Here is a 21123-nt window from a genome sequence, read left to right on the forward strand (position 1 = left end):
ATTGAGACCACTAATCCATTGAGGAGTGTCATATCTATGAAGAGAAAAAGGAAACTCTTGAATTGGAGAAAGTTGTGGGAGATTATTGTGGAAGAAGTACTCAATTTTTACATTTGTATCCAAACTTGGCATTGTCCCAAACCTTGAGAAACTTACACATCCTCAAATAAACCATCCTATCTATCACCCTATTTATTACTAACAAATAACCATAAGATTTACATATACAGAAATAACTATCCTTCAACGTGTAGTGACTGGGGTCTGGGGGAGAGATCATTTCCAGTGTTAGACGAGTGGCAAGTGAAATTGAGTATGATTTAACTGACGAGATATAAGTACAATATATAAAAACTAACGAAAATGTCACATACTTTGGATGAAATAGAATATGACATGAAACAACCTCTACTCTCACCAGACCACACTTTATGAAATTTCACCGGATATGTCGTTGTTGTTCGGTAGATTTTTTTTTTTTTTGAAAAGTACATAAAAAAAAATCACTATGAATTGAAATTTAAATTTACATCCAACCGTACGAGACCAATTGGGTTAAAAACTTGTGGTTATACTACCACCACTTCACTAGAAATGACCAATCAATATAAAAGTTTAAGTAGATAATATTTAATATTATTGCAAGTAAGTTAAATTAATTCCATCTTCATTATTAATCAGTTCAGTTACTATATATAAAACACTACTAGTTATGTGAGGCGTCTTAGCGGGCTGGCTGAATATAAACGAGATATTTTAACTAAAGAAATATAATTTGTGTTAGTACAAGTGTACAACAACAACAACAACAACAATATTTTTTTAGTTATATAAAAGCAAAATTTTCATTCCACTCCTTTAATATTTTAACTTCCATTTTGATGAAATTATTTAATTCAAATCAAATAATTTGACATTATAACTTATGTATATAATTTTGTTATTTAGTTAAATAAATAATACATACATAGTTAATGAACTTTTAAGACAAATACATAATTTAATTTGGGTTAAGGGATTAGGGGTTCGAACATGGATATGAAAAAAAATCTTTGGTTATACGCGATGCCGAATTACTGGATTAATTGGGCTCGAATGCGGATATCGTGCACCAATCGAGAAAATTAAAAAACGTGAAAAATGAGGTAGGAGGTTCGATAGGCTTTTCAAAAAGTGAGCTTTAAAAACAAAAACAAAAACAAAAAAATTGACATAAATAAATAAGATTAGGACCTAAAAGTAATTAATTAAAAAATTTTAAAAAAAATTTGAAAATTATTCCTAAAAATTAATTCCATCTTGAAAAGTAGACTTTAAAAAAAAAAAACAAAAAAATTGACTTAAATAAATAAAATTCATAAAAGTAATTAATGAAAAAGTTTTTAAAAATTTGGAAAATTATATAAAAGTCCTCACACTATATATAATAGTAATAGTAATATTGACTATACTCCTAGTCTTTCCATTTAAATAGTAGTTAGAGAAAATGACCACTAAAAAAAATCTAATTAAAAACAAGGAAAACAAGAAGGATAATTAGAGGAAAAAAAAAAAAACAAAATGGATGACGTGTCAACATACACAAGACTCGCGGTTTTTCAACCAAATAATATCCCCTAAAAAATTAAATAAAACATATAAAAACAAAAAATAAAAAACAAAGATATTTATTTAATACTAATTAATACTCCAACATTTACGAAAAAAAAAGAAAAAAAAAAAGCTTATTACTGTTTTCTCTCTCTCATTTCCATCTTAATAAATTCATAGCTTCTCTTCCCCAAAATTTCTCTCTCTACGTTTCCAATTTATTTTTCCTTTTTGTGTCTCTCTTTCTAAATTGAGATATTCATATATGATAATAACAATTTACAGGTTAGGGTTTTGATTCAAAGGAACCACGATTCAAAGGTAACTTTTTTTTTTTGATTTTTTTTTTTTGTGCTTAATTTTTCAATTTGATGACCTAAATATCCACAATTGTATTGTCATTACCGCACTATGTATTTGTGCCTTTTTTTGTTGGTGAATTTTGTTAGATCTTAATGCATATTTTTTTATTATGATCTTAATGCGTATTTTTGTTTATTTTTGGTTATAAGTTTGTATATTTGATATTTATGTGATACAGTTCGGATTTCGAGAGTGAAACTTTTAAATTTTGACGGTGAATTCAGACATAGAAGCTTTTTGAGTTTTTTTTGGAATAAAATTTATATATCTACGTAAAAAAGTACGATAAATCACAATAATTGACAATTTGAAATATTTAAAAGCATATAAAGAAATTTCGGTCAAAAAAAGACTTGATTAACTCTCGAAATTCCAACCGTGCCACATAAATTGGGACGGAGGTAGTATTTTTTTTATAATGATTTTTTTTTTGGTTTTTTCTGAATTTTGTGGTTCTGATATGTGTAATTTGATCAGGTTGTGATATGTATCGAATCACTAATTTGGTAGTATTGAAAAAGCACTGTAATTTATTGAATTTGATGAGATTTGTGATGGAATTAGGTTTAGGGTTAGTTATGGAGGTGAAGTTGTGGGAGATAATGGTGTGATGTTATTATGCATTTAGGCAGTTTGGTTATAAAATATTGGATTATTTTCTGTGGTGAAATGTGTTTAGGGTGTTAGGGTTGGGATAAAGTGGGATTTTGAAGATGGAAGATATTCAGCAGCAAGTGCAGCAGAAGCCGGAAAGCACGGGCGACGATGTGCGTTCCGAGTTCGAGAGGGGACTTGAGGAGTTGATGTGTGGCCACTTGGACGAGTGTATGTCGTATGCTTCGTGTAGTTCGGTGCGTAATACTGAGGATGAGGATGAAGAGAGTGAGCAGCTTGTAAGGAGGAGGAGGAGGTCCGACCTTGAAGGCGATGACCTGGCGGAGTCTTCTGCTGCCAGGAGACGCCACTCGAGGATATTGAGCAGGTGGGCAGCAAGACAGGCTCAAGAGATGATTACTACCATTGAGAGGAGGAACCGTGAGTCTGAGTTGATGGCACTTGCCGGTTTGCACACTGTTTCGATGCTTGATTCCTCGTTCTTGAGGGAATCAACATCACCTACCTCAAGGCATCAGGGTGATTCTGAAAGGATAAGCACGAGGGCTTCTACTATTTTGCAGATGTGGCGAGAATTGGAGGATGAACATGTGTTGAATCGTGCCCGACAGAGGGTGAGGGAAAGGTTGACACAACGGAGAAGCATGGATTCTAATACCAATGCTTCTAGTGTGAATATGTCGGAAACCCGGGAAACTGTTAACCAAGGTAGCTTAGTGGATGCTAGTGAGAGTGAGAATGAGTATGGTACTTGGTCTCATGATCCGATTGGACCGCAGAATGATCATAGAGACCGTGACAACTCCAGCCGTGAAAATTCTCCTGATCTAGGGGAAGTTGAGAGGGAGAGGGTGAGGCATATTGTTCGTGGATGGATGGAGACTGGGATCAGTGACCATTCATCTAATGTCTCTCAGTCTCAGAGAAATGGTGGTCCCAGAGGGGAATGGCTGGGGGAGACAGAACGTGAAAGGGTGAGAATTGTGCGGGAATGGGTTCAGATGACTAGTCAACAGAGAGGAGCACGTGGTAGCCAGAGGGAAGAACAGTCCACTGGGCTTAGTTCTCAAGGAGATCGTGTTCGTGAAGGGTCTATTGCTGGCCATGAAGAAGCCCAACCAGAGCACATTCGTAGGGATATGTTGAGGCTGCGTGGGAGGCAGGCGCTAATTGATTTGCTTGTGAGGATTGAAAGGGAAAGACAGAGGGAACTTCAGGGTCTGCTAGAGCATCGTGCAGTATCTGATTTTGCCCATCGCAATCGGATTCAGGTTGGTTGCTGAATTTATGCCTTTTATTCTTAAGCCAGATTTTTCATTGCGATTCAGGCTGGTTGCTGAATATATGCCTTTTATTCTTAAGCCAGACTTTTCTTTGTTCTCTATTTTTTGTGTTGCGTTCTCAAGAAATTATGACGAAATGCTCCATGTGCGCTTCGTGAGGTCGTGCTTTGGCTCTAAGTTTTACCCTTTGCGTTTTATATCCTTCTACAGTCGCTACTCAGAGGAAGGTTCTTGCATGAAAGGCCTGCTGAGGAAGAGAGACCACCTTCAATAGCAGCAAGTGAACTAGTTCAGCTAAGACAACGTAACACTGTCTCGGGTCTGAGGTATGTGACATAATGTCTTGCTGCCTAGTTTGCTTTTTATATTTAGATCTTTTTTTCTTCTTGAAACATGCTCTGCTAGTTAATTGGACTTCATGTGCATGCCTTCTTGGTGTGAATAATACTGTAGTAGGTGTGTTTTATGCTGTTGTGCAGTTGGTTGGCTGCCATGGCAAAAAAAAAAAAAAAAAAAAAATGGGAGTTAAAGATCAGTCTTTTCCTTGGCTACTACAGCGTATCTCTTGTAGCTCAAATTGTAAACAACTACACATATATCTCTTAGTTGTGACAAAGTCTTCTCCTAAATATCTGTCTCTTATTTGTGAAAGAAATCTCATAAGCTCCTCTCTCTCTAAGCTGTGAGAAAATCTTCTGATTTACTAAAATCTCCCCTTACCATGAAGAGTTAGTCGTAGAAATGATGTGGAAATTTTGATACTTCAGGCTAAGGGTGTGTTCGGTATGGATGAAAACATTTTCCAGAAAAAGTTTTTCAATTTTCTCATGTTCGCTTGGTCAAAAATTTTGGAAAATATTTTCTCTAGGAAAGCAAGTTCCTTAAAAATGAGGAAAATGACTTCCCTAGTGGAAGTAGGGAAAACAAGTTCCACAAGTAGCATTCCACATTGATTATGTCCTCCCCACCCTCCAACACATATCATCTCCACCACCCCACACCCTACCCCACCCCTACCCCACCTCCATTATATTACTCTAGATTATATACAAATGCTTTTTAGATAATATTTTTTGCTTACATACTGAACACAAGAAAATAAGTAAGAAACCCACTTATTTTCCTAGAAAACAGATTCCAAGAAAACAGTTTCTACGGAAAACATTTTCCTTCTTACCGAACACACCATTAGAGGAAATTAACCTCTCTGGAATAAGCATTTGAAGCATTCTAATTGTTCTGTTTCACTTACAAGCACCTGTTTCATGCTTAGTTACATCTTTGCATGAGATGTTTTCTGTGGCCATTGGTGATATTCAGTTCCTAGGCCTAATGAGGGACTCTTTCTTACTTCTTTCTCAACTCGTTTATGTAACAAATCTTGATATTCAGCTCTTTACTCAGTTGAAAAATGATAATATTTGTCAGTTTAATTTATGAGTTGGTGATCTTTTGTCTCAACCAGGGAAGGATTCGGCTCCAGATCAGAAAACATTGTACGTGGTCAAGTAAGCAGCAATTCTGAAAATTCATCTAATAGTAGGAACAGTGATTCTAGAAATAATCAGACTCATGCACATCCTTCACAGGAAGTCCAGAATGAAAATGGTGAACAAATGCAGTCCAGGGAGCTGGAGAGCAATGTTCATCAGTTGCCTGATCGCAGTGAGAATTCCGGTCAGAGTACGCATCAACAGCCGTCCCCTAACCAAGGAAGGGATCTAGTGGAAGCTGTTGTTGACGCTGAGGAAGGAACACACCGCAATTTAGCATCTAATGATTCTAATGGATGGACTAATGAGACTACAGAGAATGTAAGCAGGAATTGGCAAGAAAATCCGTCAACTGCTAGGTCCCTTGAAACAACAGGGTATGTGGGTAGAGCAGAACATCGTTTCCCAGAAAACCAGGAGGTTTGGCGTGAGGATGCCTCACGAGAAGCTGTGGAGACTTGGTCGGCGGGACCTTCCGATCCTCCTAGAATGCGGCGTCCTGTCCCATTAAGGAGAGTTAGTAGATTCCATCCACCTGAAGACGATAATGTGTATAGTATGGAACTCAGAGAGCTTCTTAGCAGGTGAGATTTAATTCTTGATTTTGTTTTCCCTCTCCATGCCTTCCTAGGCATGTTTTTGGTCTGTTGTTTATTGAAAGTCTGTCTGTTAGGAGGAGTGTTTCCAACCTTCTTCGAAGTGGTTTCCGTGAAAGTTTAGATCAATTAATTCAGTCATATGTGGAAAGGCAAGGCCAGTCTCCTATTGATTGGGATCTGCATCGGAACTTGCCCATTCCTGCTTCACCCGAAAGGCGTCAGGACCAGCAGAATGCTGAGCAAAATGATGATCAGCAGGATGGAGTTGGGCGGCCTTCACTTGTGCTACCCTCTCCTCCTGTGCCACCACCACAGCCACTTTGGCATCAGGATTTGCATCACACAAGTTGGCCACGTCACACCGTGCATCGTTCTGAACTGGTAAGTCAACTGCTTCATCCTGCTTATCAAAAAATTAAAAAGATAATATTTTGTTTCTTTCTGGGGCTTATATGTTTCCATATCAGTATCGACTCTGATATATGTAATAATATTGATCTTGATACCTAATGCGTGTAATTAGTAAAAAGACTTGGCGTCTAAGACATACGGAAATGAAAAACTACTCTGGGTATATTCTTTACTGACGGGTGATTGGTGCCAAGATCTTATATACAGTCTTTTCTGTTCTCTTCATTTACCAAATTTTCAGAAATCAGCAATCTGTACATACCAGTATTAAAAAGGATATCCTGTTTAAGTTTGTGTTTGTCGCCAATGAGAAAACAGATGATATTCTGATTAAGCCAGCAGATTGATAATTGTTATGAGAAAACAGATGATATTCTGATTAAGCCAGCAGATTGATAATTGTTTAGCAAAATCTTCCAAGATCTCTTGAACCATCTTTTCCAATTCTTTCGACCTTCCTAATTTTTCACAAATCTGGTAGTCTTTACCAGTATTAAAAAAGAGAATGCATCTTGGTTGGTGCTTGTTGTGAATAAGAACAGATTATTCTGTTTAAGCCAGGCAATTGGTAATTGTGTCGAATTATCAAGTTTTTGATTTTATTTTCCTAATTTTGCACAAGTCTGGTAGTCTTTAGTCTTTACCAGTATTAGAAAAGAGAATGCATCTTGGTTGGTGCTTCTTGTGAATAAGAACAGATTATATTCTGTTAAGCCAGGCAATTGGTAATTGTTTCAAATTATAAAGCTTTTGATGGCACAATCTACGTCTTTTATGTAAATACAAATGTCATAAGTTACTGTATTGTGAGCTTAATTCGTGCTGTTCTGGAGCAGGAGTGGGAAATGATTAATGAACTTAGAACAGACATGGCAAGACTGCAGCAAGGCATGAACCACATGCAAAGAATGTTAGAATCCTGCATGGATATGCAACTGGAGCTGCAACGCTCTGTCAGGCAGGAAGTTTCAGCTGCTTTGAATCGATCAGCTGGTGGACAAGGTCTGTTCGCCACCTGTAGTGCTATGAAATGTTAATGCCGCTCTTATGAATGTTGAACTTCTCTAAACCCCCTTTTGACTGTGCCTCACACTTTTATTTCTTCTACTTGGTTTTGGGAATGCAAACGTAAACCAGGTGGTGCGGAGACTTCAGTTGATGGTTCTAAGTGGGGCCACGTGAAAAAGGGTACTTGCTGTGTTTGTTATGATAGTCACATCGATTCCCTTTTGTACAGGTAAGAGTCATATTCTGCAATCTAATGAATCTTGACGAGATTTAACTAATATATACTGATAGTGTATAGAATTTTCCACCATTAGTGTATTTTAACCTGTTTTACCGGGTGACCTGCCTTTCCGTCCAGGCTACTTATGCCACCTTTTATGGATAGTGACCTGTTGTTATTGTAAATGCACAATATATAGAAATCAATCCTCCAGGCTACGAAATATTTTGTTCAAGGTCATGTCAATAGTTTAATTAATCGTTTGTTTCCTGTATTGGCAGATGTGGGCACATGTGCACGTGTTCAAATTGTGCAAATGAATTGGTGAGAGGCGGAGGAAAGTGTCCGTTGTGTCGTGCACCCATTGTTGAGGTGATCAGAGCATACTCAGTACTGTAAAAAAACAAATGGATAGGAGGGTAAGATAGAAGTTGGTAAGGTGTCAGAGGAGTTATATGCTCCCTCTACCAAGCTTCTCAGATTCTTATTATATATAGTGTTTTATTTACTTTTGCCTATGTTCGTCTGGTTATATATGGAATGCTACGCAATGTGTAATTGGAAAAACTAAAGGCACTTTTTTTTGCATCATTCATTCGTAAATAAAATGTTAATTCTTTTGCATTTTTTATTCTTTTTGTTTACCGTCGTTTTTAGAAGAAAGAAGAGTTCGTAATAGTCTCTATTATCATTTGAATTACCATTCGTGTCATTTACAAAATTTGATCAACGCAGAGTTAACATGTCAATTTTCTCGAAGAACTATGATATAACAGTAAACTCAATTTTCTTTTTGGGAAAATGAGACTGAATTTGTGCCTATAAGTTGTGTAATATTTGTACCAAGATGCGTGACACCAAAACCAAGACCCTTAGTCACTCCTAATTATCATCCAAGTGAATGCGTGAAATAAAGAAATTAAAGGCAATCAGTGCTTATTCATTAAAATAAAATAAATGAGAATACATAAGTAAATTGAAGACAAATAGCACATGCTAATTTAAGCAATAATGTGCTTGCTATATTATTCCATTACAAAATTTCGTTAAGCTAAATGAACCATGATTTTACTTGCATAATTAATCACGACAGTATTTTTGCCCAAACAAGAGTAGACCAAAAGTACAATTGCAGTAGCCACAAACGCGCAGTGAGAGAGAGAGATTTGTTGGGAAGTTTTGTGGATTAAATAGTGCAAATAATAACATAATAAAAATAGATGGAGAAAAAGAATAACGCAAGAATTTAACATGTTTGGCCAAGCCTAGTCCTCGGGCAGAAGCAAATAGAAATTTTCACTATAAATGAGACGAATTGTACAGTATAAAGAATCATCAATTAGCAATTGTAACCCCTTTATATAGATCTCAACGCAGTTTCTAGTTCTACGAGAAATGGTTTGTGAACCTACAAAATAGTACTCCCTCCGGACCAAGAAATGGTGTCCACTTGCCCCCTTTTTTTCAAAAAAAAAAAAAAAAAAAAAAAAAAAAAAAAAAAAAAGTGTGTGCACTTACCAAATCAAAAAACAATTAATCTTATTCTTTCAAAGTTACCCTTATTAAGTGTTAACTGATCAAGTCTCAATACTTATTTCATTAGGAGTAGTTAGTCAAATTACCTATTTTTGCCTAGAAGTTAGTATTTTATTAAGGGTTGTGCAAATGACTAAGGACACTCTTTTTTATCCGGAGGGAGTAATGATTAACCAAACATATTAGAAAATCTGGAATTTACAAAATTTGAGACATAGACAACGATATTGAATATAGAGGAGAGGGAGACAAAATAAGTTATATATATTGGCTTCCGTCCTTCCTGTGCCTAGGGTTGACTTTTACTACGAGTAATTAATTTTGTGTGTTGGATTAATTAGGATTTCCTTCTTTCCCTATTTCTCCACTACGCATAATTCAGTCACTAAAAGGTCGTTTGGCGGATGGTTTGAGGTGAGTTATATAGGTATTAAATGCTGCATAAGTGATATCATGTTAGTAGCTAGTTAGAAGATAAGTTATTCATGTATAAAATTAATATGGTGTTTGGTTTGCAATTTAGAAACCCGCATGACTAATATATGTATAAGATATAAGAGAATCTATGTATTATTTTATGCAGGATATAAAGTGAAATAATTAATACATGAATAACTAATCCTTGCAAAAAATAATACTACATAAATTTCCTCATAACTAATTCAAGCATTACCAATACCTCCACAACTCTAACCAGCTACCAAACCACCCCTAAATCCTAATATTAAGTAATTGACTTCTCAGCTCATATCAGTAATAAGGCCAGCTAGGAGCATTCCTAACTTGAATTCTCCCACATCGAAAGATTGAAGAGATTTACTAACTTAATATATTCACGCCAAGCTCTTAGTCGTTGTGTTCGTAGAAAGGAGAGATGGTTGGCATCTCCCCCGACAGGGACGGGAACAGCCTTCGGGCTTTACCTGTTACCACACATCCGGTTAAGGCTCTCCACTTCAGTGGATCTTACCCCAATTTTTTTCTCTTCCAAAGGATTGAATCCCCTAAAGTGCAAATAAGGTTAGATTAGTAACCCAACTCGTTCTTAAGCTGGTAAAATCTCCTACTACTATTAACTCAAGTCAAATGCAAAACGTAGTAGCACTTCTTAATGGGGTTCTTATAATGGTTAATTCTATTTAATATTAAGTTTTTGAAAGAAGAAAAAAGATTCATAGAAGGATACCTTTTTCCTTTATTTCTTTACTTCGGTAGAAAGTGCAGTCAAATATTTTGTTCAGTATACCTACATAAGACTTATGTTGCTTGGACCCTCAAAAACTGCTGCCGAGCAATTAGTAAAGTAGAATTGTGACCAAGATGATAAAAATCAGATTCAGAATAAAGAAAAAATTCGTTAGAAAGAATTATAAATGGGCTTGAATAGCATGAAATTTATTGCCTAATTTGCAAGATGCATCTGAATAATTACCTAAACTGATCATATATAAACAATAGAAATGAATTTCTGGTACTCTGCTAAAAGACAATCTCGACTCATTCACCAAAGAGATCATAAACTACCTATACAACTGCTGACCTTTTGGCGATTGTCACATTTTTAAATTATGTTATACTCGGGTTCGTTCAATGAAAATGACCCCAATACTTTTGCAACAATTTATTTCTACCATTCTTTGATTGAATCAGCTTTGTTAGAGAATTGTGTATGTGAGAAAAGAGTCACATATCAGCACCAGCTGACCAGAAAGAGGAAAGACTACGATATCCTCTAGATGTCTTCTGATCATGTATGGCTTTCAAAGTTATTACGAGTTGCTCGCGCTGATCCTCCACTTCTGCATATTTTAGGCTCATGTTCAGGTACCGATCACGAATTTCTTGTAGCTCAGCTTCAAGCTGAGATATTTTTTGCATATTCTCATCTCTTCCTTTGGATGACAAACTGAATATACAAAGACGTGGATTAAAATTATAATCATAAATTGATCCTACGTACTTTTAGTTGTCCTGAAGAAATGATAATGCAAATAATGCAGACAAGTATTCCCGAATATACATAATAAAACAAGCATATATACTCTTCTTATATCCCTAGAAAGATATTGTTAGAACTGTCAACTCGAGTGGTTAGCTAAACCAGTTTCCAGTTGATAATGTAGAGTAGTCAGCTATAATTGGTCAAGAATTTCCAAAAGAATAATCAGACCAGATGGATTTAACCAGTAGCGGAATAAAATCAGAAACTATTCTAACACATAAACATCAGGAGAAACATAAACAAAGCTCAGGACACAGAGCTTTTTTTTTTTTTTTTTTTTAGCTATATAGGCTCACCTAATTTGATGGGGTTCATGGATACAATTGCGCTCTAAAGTCTGAGCTACTGTATCCCCCGAAAATTTGATCACTGATACACTTTTGGCGACAGTCTCTTGAAGATCTATGTTGTAGTTGCTTTCTTTGTTGCCATCCTAAATAAATATGGGGGAATATAATGAGGTTAATAAAGAGAAGGAAATTATATCAATCATATCTTCCCAGAAAAGAAAAGGGCAGCCTGGTGCACAAAGCATCCCCCGTTAGCAGGGTTCGGGGGAAGGGCCGTACAGCAAGGGGTTTGATGTGGATTCTAGTAGCACGTACCTGGTGAGAGTTGCCTTGAACCTTCTGAAATTTCAAGTATTTCTCTGATTGAGGAGACTGCGTAATTATCTCACACCGATGCTTGCTGAAGTCCTCTTGCTCGGCCTGTTTTTTTCGAAAAACAAAACAAAAATCAGATTCATTTCCTACTGTATTATTGACTCAAAATTATATATAAGAGAAGTGGCTTGGTTAACCTCTGAAAGCTTCAACTTCTCTACAGTAGGAAAGGTTGATTCATCCTCTCTTTGGTAGTCTGATCGTTTTCGCTTCAGTTCTTCCTCGAAGGATTCAACTTGCTTCAAATAGTCCTCTTTCTCTAATTGAAGGGATTTTATTTTCGACAGAAGCTGGCTATTTTGTCTTCTAAGCTGGCAAAGCTCATTTTTCAGCTCGGAAACCTTGGCACACATTACTTCTTTTGCAGTTAAGTCTCCTTCCAGCCTCAGAACTTTCTCCTCTAGTGCAACTTTCTTGTATTTGCATTCTTCCGCTTCAGCCACTGCCTTGTGCATGCAAGAGATTTCCTTAAGCAATGACGCCTTCTCTTCCTTCAACTCTTCACAATCTTCATATTTCAACTGCAGTGTAACTTGTAATCTCTCACTTTCAAACTTCATCCAAGAGAGTGCTCTTTTAAGATCCAAAACTTCTTCCTGAAGTAATGGTAATGTATGCAGTTGAATCATTAGACTGGAATTCTCTTCCGTCATTTGCAGCATTTGACATTCAGAAGACAGTAGTTTTGACTCAAGCTCATTAATGGTGCATTTCACCTTTGCTTCATTCGATACAAGATGTTCCATTGTCCTCAGTAGCTTCTCACAATTAGCTGCCAAAGTTCCCTCCTTGGCTTTGGAAGTACCAAGATCACTCATAAGATCTGACATTTGCACCATGAGAGATTGTACCTGTTCTTGCAGCTTTTCAACTTCGACAGCGTTTTCCGGAGACATTTCATGCAGCGTGCACTCTTCTGCAAGAAGTTCCTCTCTATGCTCTTTAGTCTCTAGGTAGAGATCGTCAAGTTTGAACTTAAGGATCTTCTCTTTTGATTCAATTTCTTCCAGCACTGAAGAAAAGTTAGCTTCTAAAGACGCTATCCTTTTCAAACAAGTGGAGAAAGAATCCTGAGATTTCCTTAATTCTGCTTCCAAAACTTTATGGCTCAAATGTAATTTTAACTTTTGTTGCCTTAGTTCTGCATTCATGTTTTGAAGCAAACGACACTCTTCCATAAGACTTTCTGTTGTTGCTTGGAGCTTTGGATTTACTTTCTTCAGATACTCGCACTCTTCTTGAGCATCTAACCATCGCCTTTGCATCTCCAGCAACTTTTCTTTCATATCGAGCTTTTGCGACTCCTTTTCATGTTCTAATTCTCTGATATTATCCTGAAGGCTGGCAACACGATTACCGGAATGCTGCAGTTCCAAACGATTGAATTCCATTGCATCAGTCAAATGCCTCAGTTGAGCTTCCAACCCTGATACTCGTTCTGACAGATCTACATTTTCTTTTTCTAATTCAGACAAATTAAGTTCTAATTCATATTTATCACTCTCTAGCTCTAATGATTTCATTTCAAACGTCATCTTAGAGACACCTCCAGAAACACTCTGATCGAGTACCATCAAACCATTTGTGGAAGTTTCTAAAGATTTAGAGGTGGCACTAAGTTCTTGTTGCATGTTTTCCATTCTCTCCTCCATCTGACATTTACTCATTTGGAGATCAGAGATTTGAGTATTCAAATCAGTCTGGTGATGCCTTAGAGCTTCGATCTCTGCATCCTTTTTCAAATATTCTGTCTTCAGCTCCAGTATCTCTGAGTTCTTAGCTAAACTATCACTGCTTAGGTTTTGAACCTTGTCCTCTAGCACCTTATTTAAATCCTCAAGCTTTTGACAGCTAGAACAAGGAGTGTTTTCCTTTGGAAGGTTATCCTTTTCTCCATCTTGAACTTCACTTGTATCCATTACTGTTGTTTGGAGTTCATCCTCGATATGTTTACTACCATCAAGAAATAGAGTCAATCTGTACTTCAATAACTGGAATTTTTTCAACACCGCATTATCTTGCTCGTCCTTAATGGGATGACCTGTACATTCACAAAGATCTATGTCACATATAACATTTTAAAACTCAGTGTTGATAAGTGAAGATAGGAGATTTTGTCTCGTACCCTGTTGCACGAGAAACATTCTAGATACTTACATAATGTGTTGAGTAAGATATAGATATCTTCAATACGTCCTGACTCAGAACTCTGAAGCACTTTGGGTGCATTTTTATGAGTGAAACCACCTTGACAATGTTCTTCCTGCTGACATTCTGATGGCATTGCAGCAATCTCAGTTCTCTGATCTTGTTCTTGTACTTCAAGGCAACATGAGTTGATTTCAGCATTAAGCCTCAAAGCATTGTCCTTAGCTTGTGAGTGAAACTCCATTTGAGTTAAGTTCTCCTCCTCATTACAGGTTGTCTGCGTACTTTCAGTGGCAGCCGTCTCAGCAATTATTTTCTTCTTCCCCATATCATCATGAAATGGTGAAGAAAGGAGCTCACCCTTGCTTACTTCAAATTCAGAACGAGGTGATTGTTCACTTAGCTGACCCTCGACAGACGATGAACTTAAAATGGGACCGTTGATGGAGGAAGTTCCACTTGATTTCAGTTTGTGCAGAAGTTCCATATTTTCTTCCGTCAGCTCCTTGCAGTCTCTCTCAAGTTCCTGAAGTTTTTTCTTGAGAGTCTCATTTTCCTTGATCAGATCACAGTCAGCTGCAGCTTTGATCTCATTTGTCTTGGACACCTCTGAACTCAAAAGTCTGGATAACTCTGCCTTCAAATAAGCAATTTTCTCTTCTTGTTCTCTTGACTTATTTTTCCATTTTTCTTCACAATCTAAAACAGCCTGAGTTCTGTGACCTCGCTCGAGTTCAATCTCATGAGTTTTCTCCCTGATGATGTTCTCCAGATGGAGAGTGGTGCTTTCCAGATCTTTCTGTGATTCCTGCAATTGTTGAAGCTTCTCCTCTAGGTTCTGTTGGTTCTCTATATATGGAGAATTTGACTGTTCTTCTAGAAGGTTCTTAATCTCCAATTTCTGCTTTTCAACTGTTTCTTCCATCTCCTGCAGAATAGAGACTAGTTGAATATTTGATTCTTGAGTTTTACTTAGCTGGAAAGACATATTGTCATTTGATTCTTTTTGAATCCTTAGCTCCTCCTTTAAAATCTTCTCATCACTGTCCATATCTCTGACTTGGAGCAGTAAACTCTCAGTTGCTTTTTCCTTTTCCACTGATTCTTGTAAAAGGGCTTCAAGGTGTTTGATTTCTTGCATCAATCCATCACGTTCTGTACCCAATGAACAAAGCTCCATTTTAAGGTTTTCTATCTGCTGTCTCTGGTCAGCAAATTCCTTCCTTGACATTTCCAAGTCGATCTTTAAGCTTTGAGCATTTTGTTCCCACATCATGGCCTCTGCAATTAGTTCTTTACTGGTAGTATCTTTGGCTTGTAAGGAGTTTCTAGAGGACACAGCAAGTTTCACTGATGCGGTGTTATCATGTGAGAACTGTTTGAAATCATCTTTTTGATTTTGAGCAGTCTTTCCTGATCCCGAGATCGTTAAATTATAGGAAGAGTCCGAATCACAAAAAGAGTAAGAACCGCAGGATGCACTACTCCTGGAATCAATTGATTCTTGTCTGCCCAATGAATCCTCTGTCGAGGCAAAGCTATGATATGAACTCAGCCGTGGCAGACTTGTTTCCTGTTAGGAAATCATAATCTAGCTTAAATTCTAGAGGAAGCTAGAGATGATAAAGCAACCGAATAAATGTACCACTGATAATTGTAAAATAAGTTCTCCAAGAGTAGACATGTGTAAATAATAATGAGAAGTATACTTCAATTTCTGATATTTGAACCTATATATGCATCCGGTGAGTTCAATTATTCGAGTTGTTTGATCTATAGCTATGATTTTTTAGCTAATTGCCTTTCTTATATTGTCACTTAATTTTAAAATTTGCCGTCTGTTTATCTGTCTGTGTCCATGTTCAATGCTATGTCTAAGTTACTAAGGATGCGTTCAAGAATGAGATCCAGGCATATTGTATCCACTTTCTAGCTCTTTAAATGTAATAATTATGATGTACTTTGTGCCTGGATGGTTCTAGATTCATTAGCTAATGAAAGCATTATATCAAAACTAAGACTTGGCTAACACTGAATATGAAGACAGGCATATAAATCTATAATTCTATTGAAGGCCTAACTTTCTATTATTTGCATTTTAATTGTGAATAAAAGGTAGGAATGGCTATCCAAATATTAAGTACATTACTAGGTCTAATTGGGTGAATAATCAAATATCTGGATATTAGTTCAAAAAACAGATTTTCTCATATAATATCGTAATGCATATCGACAGATGCATAAATCTTTTTGATTAGATAGTTAGGATACCTCTGATTTGATCTCCATGTTATTGTATTCCGCATTTTCTTCTTCAGCATAGATGGGCAAGTCTTTGAATTCATTATCCCTATGAGTTCCAAACTGATTCTTTTAAGTACGGATAGAGAGAAAAAAAGAAGTAGAAATCTGGAAAACTTAGCTAGAAGTTGGTAGCTTCTAATGACAAACCTGATTGCTGTCAGACACTTGATCTCCAGCTGCAGAAACATAAGAAATTGAATCAGTGGTATAGTTAAGGCGAAAGCTGAAAGTATTATGTACTCACTGTACTTTAGTTAACATGTTCCTGAATGAAATATAGGCCAAGAATGCAAGGGAATTAACTGAAAATCTTCAACAAGGACCTCGAGCATTCAGGATCGGATCAGCATTAGGATGCTCCAAATTATGAGTAATTTATTGCAGTTGAGATGAAGAAGTTAAAGCTGGAAGAATATTTATTAAGTAAACTAAATTTGTCCAGTTCTATTGTTTTCTTTGTTCTTCACATAATTATTAAGTTAAGCAATTTGTACTTCTAATAACATATTCAACTTCACATTAAAAAGTATGTAAAGAATAGCATATGAACATGCAAAGTAGTATATGTGGCTCTCAAATTCTTATGAGCAAAGTAAAATGATAAAACAAGTATCCTTTCCGTATATAACTTGTAGAATTACACATATACACAGAGCTCCTGAGCTAAGTCGCAGATAAAAGGAGTGACGAATTCATTTGTGAATAAAATAAGGTTGTTTGTTCCAGGTAAAGCAACAGAAAAGAACAAAAAAAGAAGTTTCTTTGTAATCTCAGTGAAATACGATAGGGTGGGTCTACAAAGAGGAATGCCTGAACATGTTGAGTTGAAATGCAGGAAATAAATGGTAATCATAGGATACACTAGATAATGTTGTGCAATTTAAAGTGCAAATATCAAACTTGAAAGTCTCAGAAGAGGTCTCACTTGTAGAACTGTGCCATGGTTACATTTTCTCAAAGGTATGGAAATGGGAGTAAAAGCTTTTGCATCCCTGTAACGAGCAGGATTTACAGTAGCCTCTCCGAGGATGCTAGTTCTTGCAGATCCCTGCAACACAAAGCTGGTAATGTTATAAACATGAAAACTGAGAATCCAATGTAGCAAATTCAGTAACCTTACAGCTTGTTGAACTGATAATATCAATAGATAGAAATATAGGAAGGTGTCTGACCATTGTTACAATAAACTTAAAAGGGAATTGCTCTTGTTTGTTTGAGATATCATCTGGGGTAATCCACATGGACTGCGACCATGTCTCTGTCCATTTGCAATTACCATTTCGTACTGAGGCTTTCCCTGATTTGCTGACTGTTTTCCCTGTTTCCACAGAGATAAGAGAGACGGAAAGTTTGTCCCATCCTTTAGGTACCTGAGGGAAGCAAACCATAGAAAATCTGACACAACTGAAATTGGATGTGAAGCTTTCAGTCAAAATGAGGATAGTGAGGCCATTGAGCCATCAATTTTAGATGATTTATCCTTCAAATCTTTTATCAAGCAACAGAAATAAAATCGTTAAAACAAAACGTTCCACTGATAGAAGCAGTTAGAGAAAAAGATTTTGTAGCTTGCCATTATCTTAAGAGTATCTGCTCAGCCACAAATGCTGCAAGCAGGGTAATAGATTCACCATGTTAAACATTAACAATAAATAGGAACAATGATTGGATCTTTTGAAACATTTAGTGGGCCAAGAAGTGACAATCCAAAAGGAAAATAGGGTCTATAGCGGTTAACAAGCGAATATGTTAGACAAGACAGTTTAGCTCTCAGACTCATAAAGAGTTTGAACAAATCAATGAATATTTTGAAGGTTGAAGGAAACATTTTAAAACAATTGGACCTCATTAGAGAAGTGGCGCCAAGTTTCATGGAAAGAAGGCCTATAAAGTGGCAGGACATGTTTATGGGTACTAATTTGACCTAAAATATTTGAAAGTTGTCCTCTATGAGTTATTCATTTCCTACATTGTCCAATTTTATATCCCTGAAATCTTTATGCCTTGTTTAAATTTATTTCCTAGTATACTGTCCAAGCTATAATGATTTCTTTTTCTGTTTTTCACTTTCAAATTCAGGTACTAACCCTTCCATGTACCTCCGTATGTGCCATATATTTGTACCACTGTACATATCGTTTATACTACAACGTGCTTCTTAGTTCACACAATCAATTCCTGAGCATTTGACACTTCCATTTTTTGGCAAAAAGTATGTTTTTTGGTGTTCCTGTTAGTTCCTGCCAACTTTAGTTATCCTTTTCCCATGTAATTTAGGCGAAAAAATGCCTCAGAAGTTTGCATTGTTTACAAAGCAGCAATTGAATGCTTCATTATTTGTTTGACCAACTTTGACTGGTTTAGCCTGGCAGTATGCAGCTTATAATTTACTTATTGTTGTTTTGATTTTAGCTTTGTCATTTTCAGAAGATTGCTTAATATGTCACTCTAGTTCAACTATAGTCTTGCAGTGCTTTGATCATTCAACTGCATTAGCAGGCACGGATAACTATAAGTTGCACTCATCTCCTTATTTCCCATGGTAAATACCACAACATTCAGTGTCAGAGAAACAAAGTGCTCTTATACAATGGCCCCTCTAAAATTTTGAAAAGCCCCTTTTGTATTAAATGAAAATACACATGGTACTCCGACATCTTTTTGTCTGGTCAAGTGAAGTTTCTTCTGTTCTGGATACTCCCCACTTTCAAAATAATAAAAAGAAAGTATAATTGTTCTTGCTGCTTCACTGGTCTTATCTTGTGAAACATTTTTCTTACATATTGGAACAATGTGTGACAATTGAGTAGAGGTAGACTAATGGTATTATGCTTATATTATGCAATAGCACCTATACCACCAAAGTTGAACAGGCAAACAACAGTCCTATAACTTTTGGTGTCTCAATTTTACTATACTCCAAGGATGACACTAGAATGAGAAAAACTCTAAAGGGATACAGTCAATTTTACAACTCTAATTAGTTGAAGAGGAACCAAAAGTTGTGCAAGCCAATATTGGGCCTGCACATGTACATTTTAGTCATTTACCATTAGCAAAATGGACATTTATTGAAGGTTTCTTCTGCATTTTATATAGTGAACTTTGAACAATAAGTCTTGGTTCCACTTTTCAGTAAAAAAGATTCCAGTATATATTCCTGTTACTTGGAATAAATAAAATACTCTTATAATAATATATTGCAGAAGAAGATAAATTGCAGCCTATCCAACAGATATGTCCAAATAAGAACCACATGTTATAGAAAAGTAATGTAGAATAAACTGCACATGCACTTATGCTCTACTTTATCAACACACACTGCCAAAACTCCATTAAGCTGAAATGGTAACTTACACCCAGAATCAAACAAGAACTAAACAACCCAAATATATCACCCAACATTGATTTACTTGCTTCAATTTTTTTTTTTTTAAAAAATCACAAATTATTGTAGAAACTCTAAACTCTATCAGGCATGTAAATAGTAAACCAATTGAACAGCAAAAAATTAGCATTGAGAGCTAATTGCACAATATTCTATAATTCGTGCTTAAACTGTAAATTATACCTCAAGATACTCAAAATATACACATTCACACACACATTGATTTATTTGCTTCAAAACTCAAATTATTGCAGAATTTCCAAACTCTATCAGGCATGTAAACAGTATAAACTAATTAAACAGCACAATACAGTAGGAAAAAGAACTAGTTTCAAGAGCTAATTGCACATACACTACTAGAAACAGAGTCTTTTCCCACCGACAAATCAGTGAAAATTTTGTTGTTTAAACATGATTTTTCCACCGAACCGCCCACTGAAAAAGATAAGGAATAAGGGTTCTTTAATAAATCGCCGAAACTTTCTAATTTTTTCCACGTGAAAACACTACTATTTTTTGTTTTGTCGCTGATTTCAATTAAAATATCTGTGGGATTAGCCAGTGAACATTTTTCAGTGTGAAAATAGCGGTTTTTCTAGTAGAGGTAGTACAATTCATCATATTAAGCTGTAAATTATACCTTGTGATACTCAAAATACACACAAATATTAATACATATATAAAAGAAAAACAAATAGAGAGAGAGAGAGAACCTGACGAGCGTGAAGGTTGGAAAATGAGAACTCGAATGGTTGTCCTGATTTCTCAGAAAATGAAGAAGAAGACCTGTGCCTGTGCAATTTGAATATCTTATCTCTGATCATCATAATTATGCAATAATGCTGATACCTAGAGGTTGAATATACAAGATAGTAATATGTACATATATAATGTAGCAAAGATAAATGAGAGAGTGGAGTGGATAACTGAATTCTGTGAGTAGCACTAGTGGGTTTAGTTATATTCCCTGTCTTTATTTAATACTCCCACATTGGAGTTAGTTGGTAATTAGATGGGAGTTATTTGTCCTTTATTGCATTGCAGATTCCCTTCTTTTTTCAGTCAGTGGTCGGTACTTGCTTGGATTAATTTTCACTAATTATGACCTTAACATAAAATAAGTTGCAACATAAATTAAGTAAATATAATTTAAAAGAAGGGAAAAATATAAGTTTATAACCTCATTCTACAACGAAATTTTACTTTAATAACATCATTCATTATATGTCAAGTTTGTCAATGACTAATTGTTTCTAATATTAGGAGTTGTAGGTTCAAAAACTAGAATAATAATGTAGTCACGCTAAATGATGAAAATAAAAATAAATAAAGAAAAAACATAAGAAAATACGAGATATTACACAGAATTAGAAGAAGTGAAGGTTAAAATGAGAAGAAAGGAATTGAAAAATAAAATAACATAAAAAGAAAATTATATTATAAAAATAAAAACAATTTTAAAAGTAAAAATAAAAAATAAAAATAAAGAAATTAAAAA

At 35.7% G+C, this 21123-nt stretch overlaps 2 protein-coding genes and 1 non-coding gene across 5 annotated transcripts; 2 read left to right on the forward strand and 1 right to left on the reverse strand.

Moving 5' to 3' along the window:
- Window positions 1-1728: 1728 nt before the first annotated feature.
- Window positions 1729-8206, forward strand: LOC132059123 (uncharacterized). 3 transcript variants are annotated; one of them, XM_059451625.1, is made up of 9 exons: window positions 1729-1911; window positions 2431-3839; window positions 4062-4177; window positions 5317-5359; window positions 5441-5928; window positions 6018-6324; window positions 7191-7356; window positions 7492-7591; window positions 7864-8206. In XM_059451625.1, exons 2-9 carry the CDS (start codon window positions 2667-2669, stop codon window positions 7979-7981), a joined length of 2511 nt encoding a protein of 836 aa, XP_059307608.1. In that variant the 5' UTR covers window positions 1729-1911; window positions 2431-2666; the 3' UTR covers window positions 7982-8206. The 3 variants fall into 3 exon arrangements, with proteins under 3 accessions (XP_059307608.1, XP_059307610.1, XP_059307609.1); XM_059451627.1 differs by having other exon boundaries at window positions 5317-5347; XM_059451626.1 differs by having other exon boundaries at window positions 2633-3839.
- Window positions 8207-9973: 1767 nt separating this feature from the next.
- Window positions 9974-10099, forward strand: LOC132061721 (U6atac minor spliceosomal RNA). Its single transcript, XR_009416141.1, has one exon. It is a non-coding gene; the product is annotated as a U6atac minor spliceosomal RNA (small nuclear RNA).
- A 440-nt stretch (window positions 10100-10539) lies between these two features.
- Window positions 10540-20484, reverse strand: LOC132059121 (uncharacterized). The gene is made up of 10 exons (XM_059451624.1): window positions 20339-20484; window positions 17410-17607; window positions 17163-17285; window positions 16385-16413; window positions 16205-16283; window positions 13943-15506; window positions 11923-13826; window positions 11726-11830; window positions 11417-11553; window positions 10540-11024 (listed from the first exon to the last, which is right to left on the reverse strand). Exons 1-10 carry the CDS (start codon window positions 20450-20452, stop codon window positions 10802-10804), a joined length of 4476 nt encoding a protein of 1491 aa, XP_059307607.1. The 5' UTR covers window positions 20453-20484; the 3' UTR covers window positions 10540-10801.
- Between the last annotated feature and the right edge of the window lie 639 nt (window positions 20485-21123).

Source organism: Lycium ferocissimum, chromosome 6 (assembly GCF_029784015.1).
Source record: "Lycium ferocissimum isolate CSIRO_LF1 chromosome 6, AGI_CSIRO_Lferr_CH_V1, whole genome shotgun sequence".
In the NCBI taxonomy this organism is placed as follows: domain Eukaryota; kingdom Viridiplantae; phylum Streptophyta; class Magnoliopsida; order Solanales; family Solanaceae; genus Lycium; species Lycium ferocissimum.

Excerpts from the sequence above, each read along its gene's own strand:
- LOC132059123 (XM_059451625.1), top strand. The coding sequence starts at position 2,667 with ATGGAAGATATTCAGCAGCAAGTGCAGCAGAAGCCGGAAAGCACGGGC. Across the intron at positions 4,178-5,316 it reads AACACTGTCTCGGGTCTGAG|GGAAGGATTCGGCTCCAGAT; the intron begins GTATGTGACATA and ends TGTCTCAACCAG. Across the intron at positions 5,929-6,017 it reads CTCAGAGAGCTTCTTAGCAG|GAGGAGTGTTTCCAACCTTC; the intron begins GTGAGATTTAAT and ends TCTGTCTGTTAG.
- LOC132059121 (XM_059451624.1), bottom strand. The coding sequence starts at position 20,452 with ATGATGATCAGAGATAAGATATTCAAATTGCACAGGCACAGGTCTTCT. Across the intron at positions 17,608-20,338 it reads CCAACCTTCACGCTCGTCAG|GTACCTAAAGGATGGGACAA; the intron begins GTTCTCTCTCTC and ends TGCTTCCCTCAG. Across the intron at positions 17,286-17,409 it reads TTAAGTTTATTGTAACAATG|GGATCTGCAAGAACTAGCAT; the intron begins GTCAGACACCTT and ends TTTGTGTTGCAG.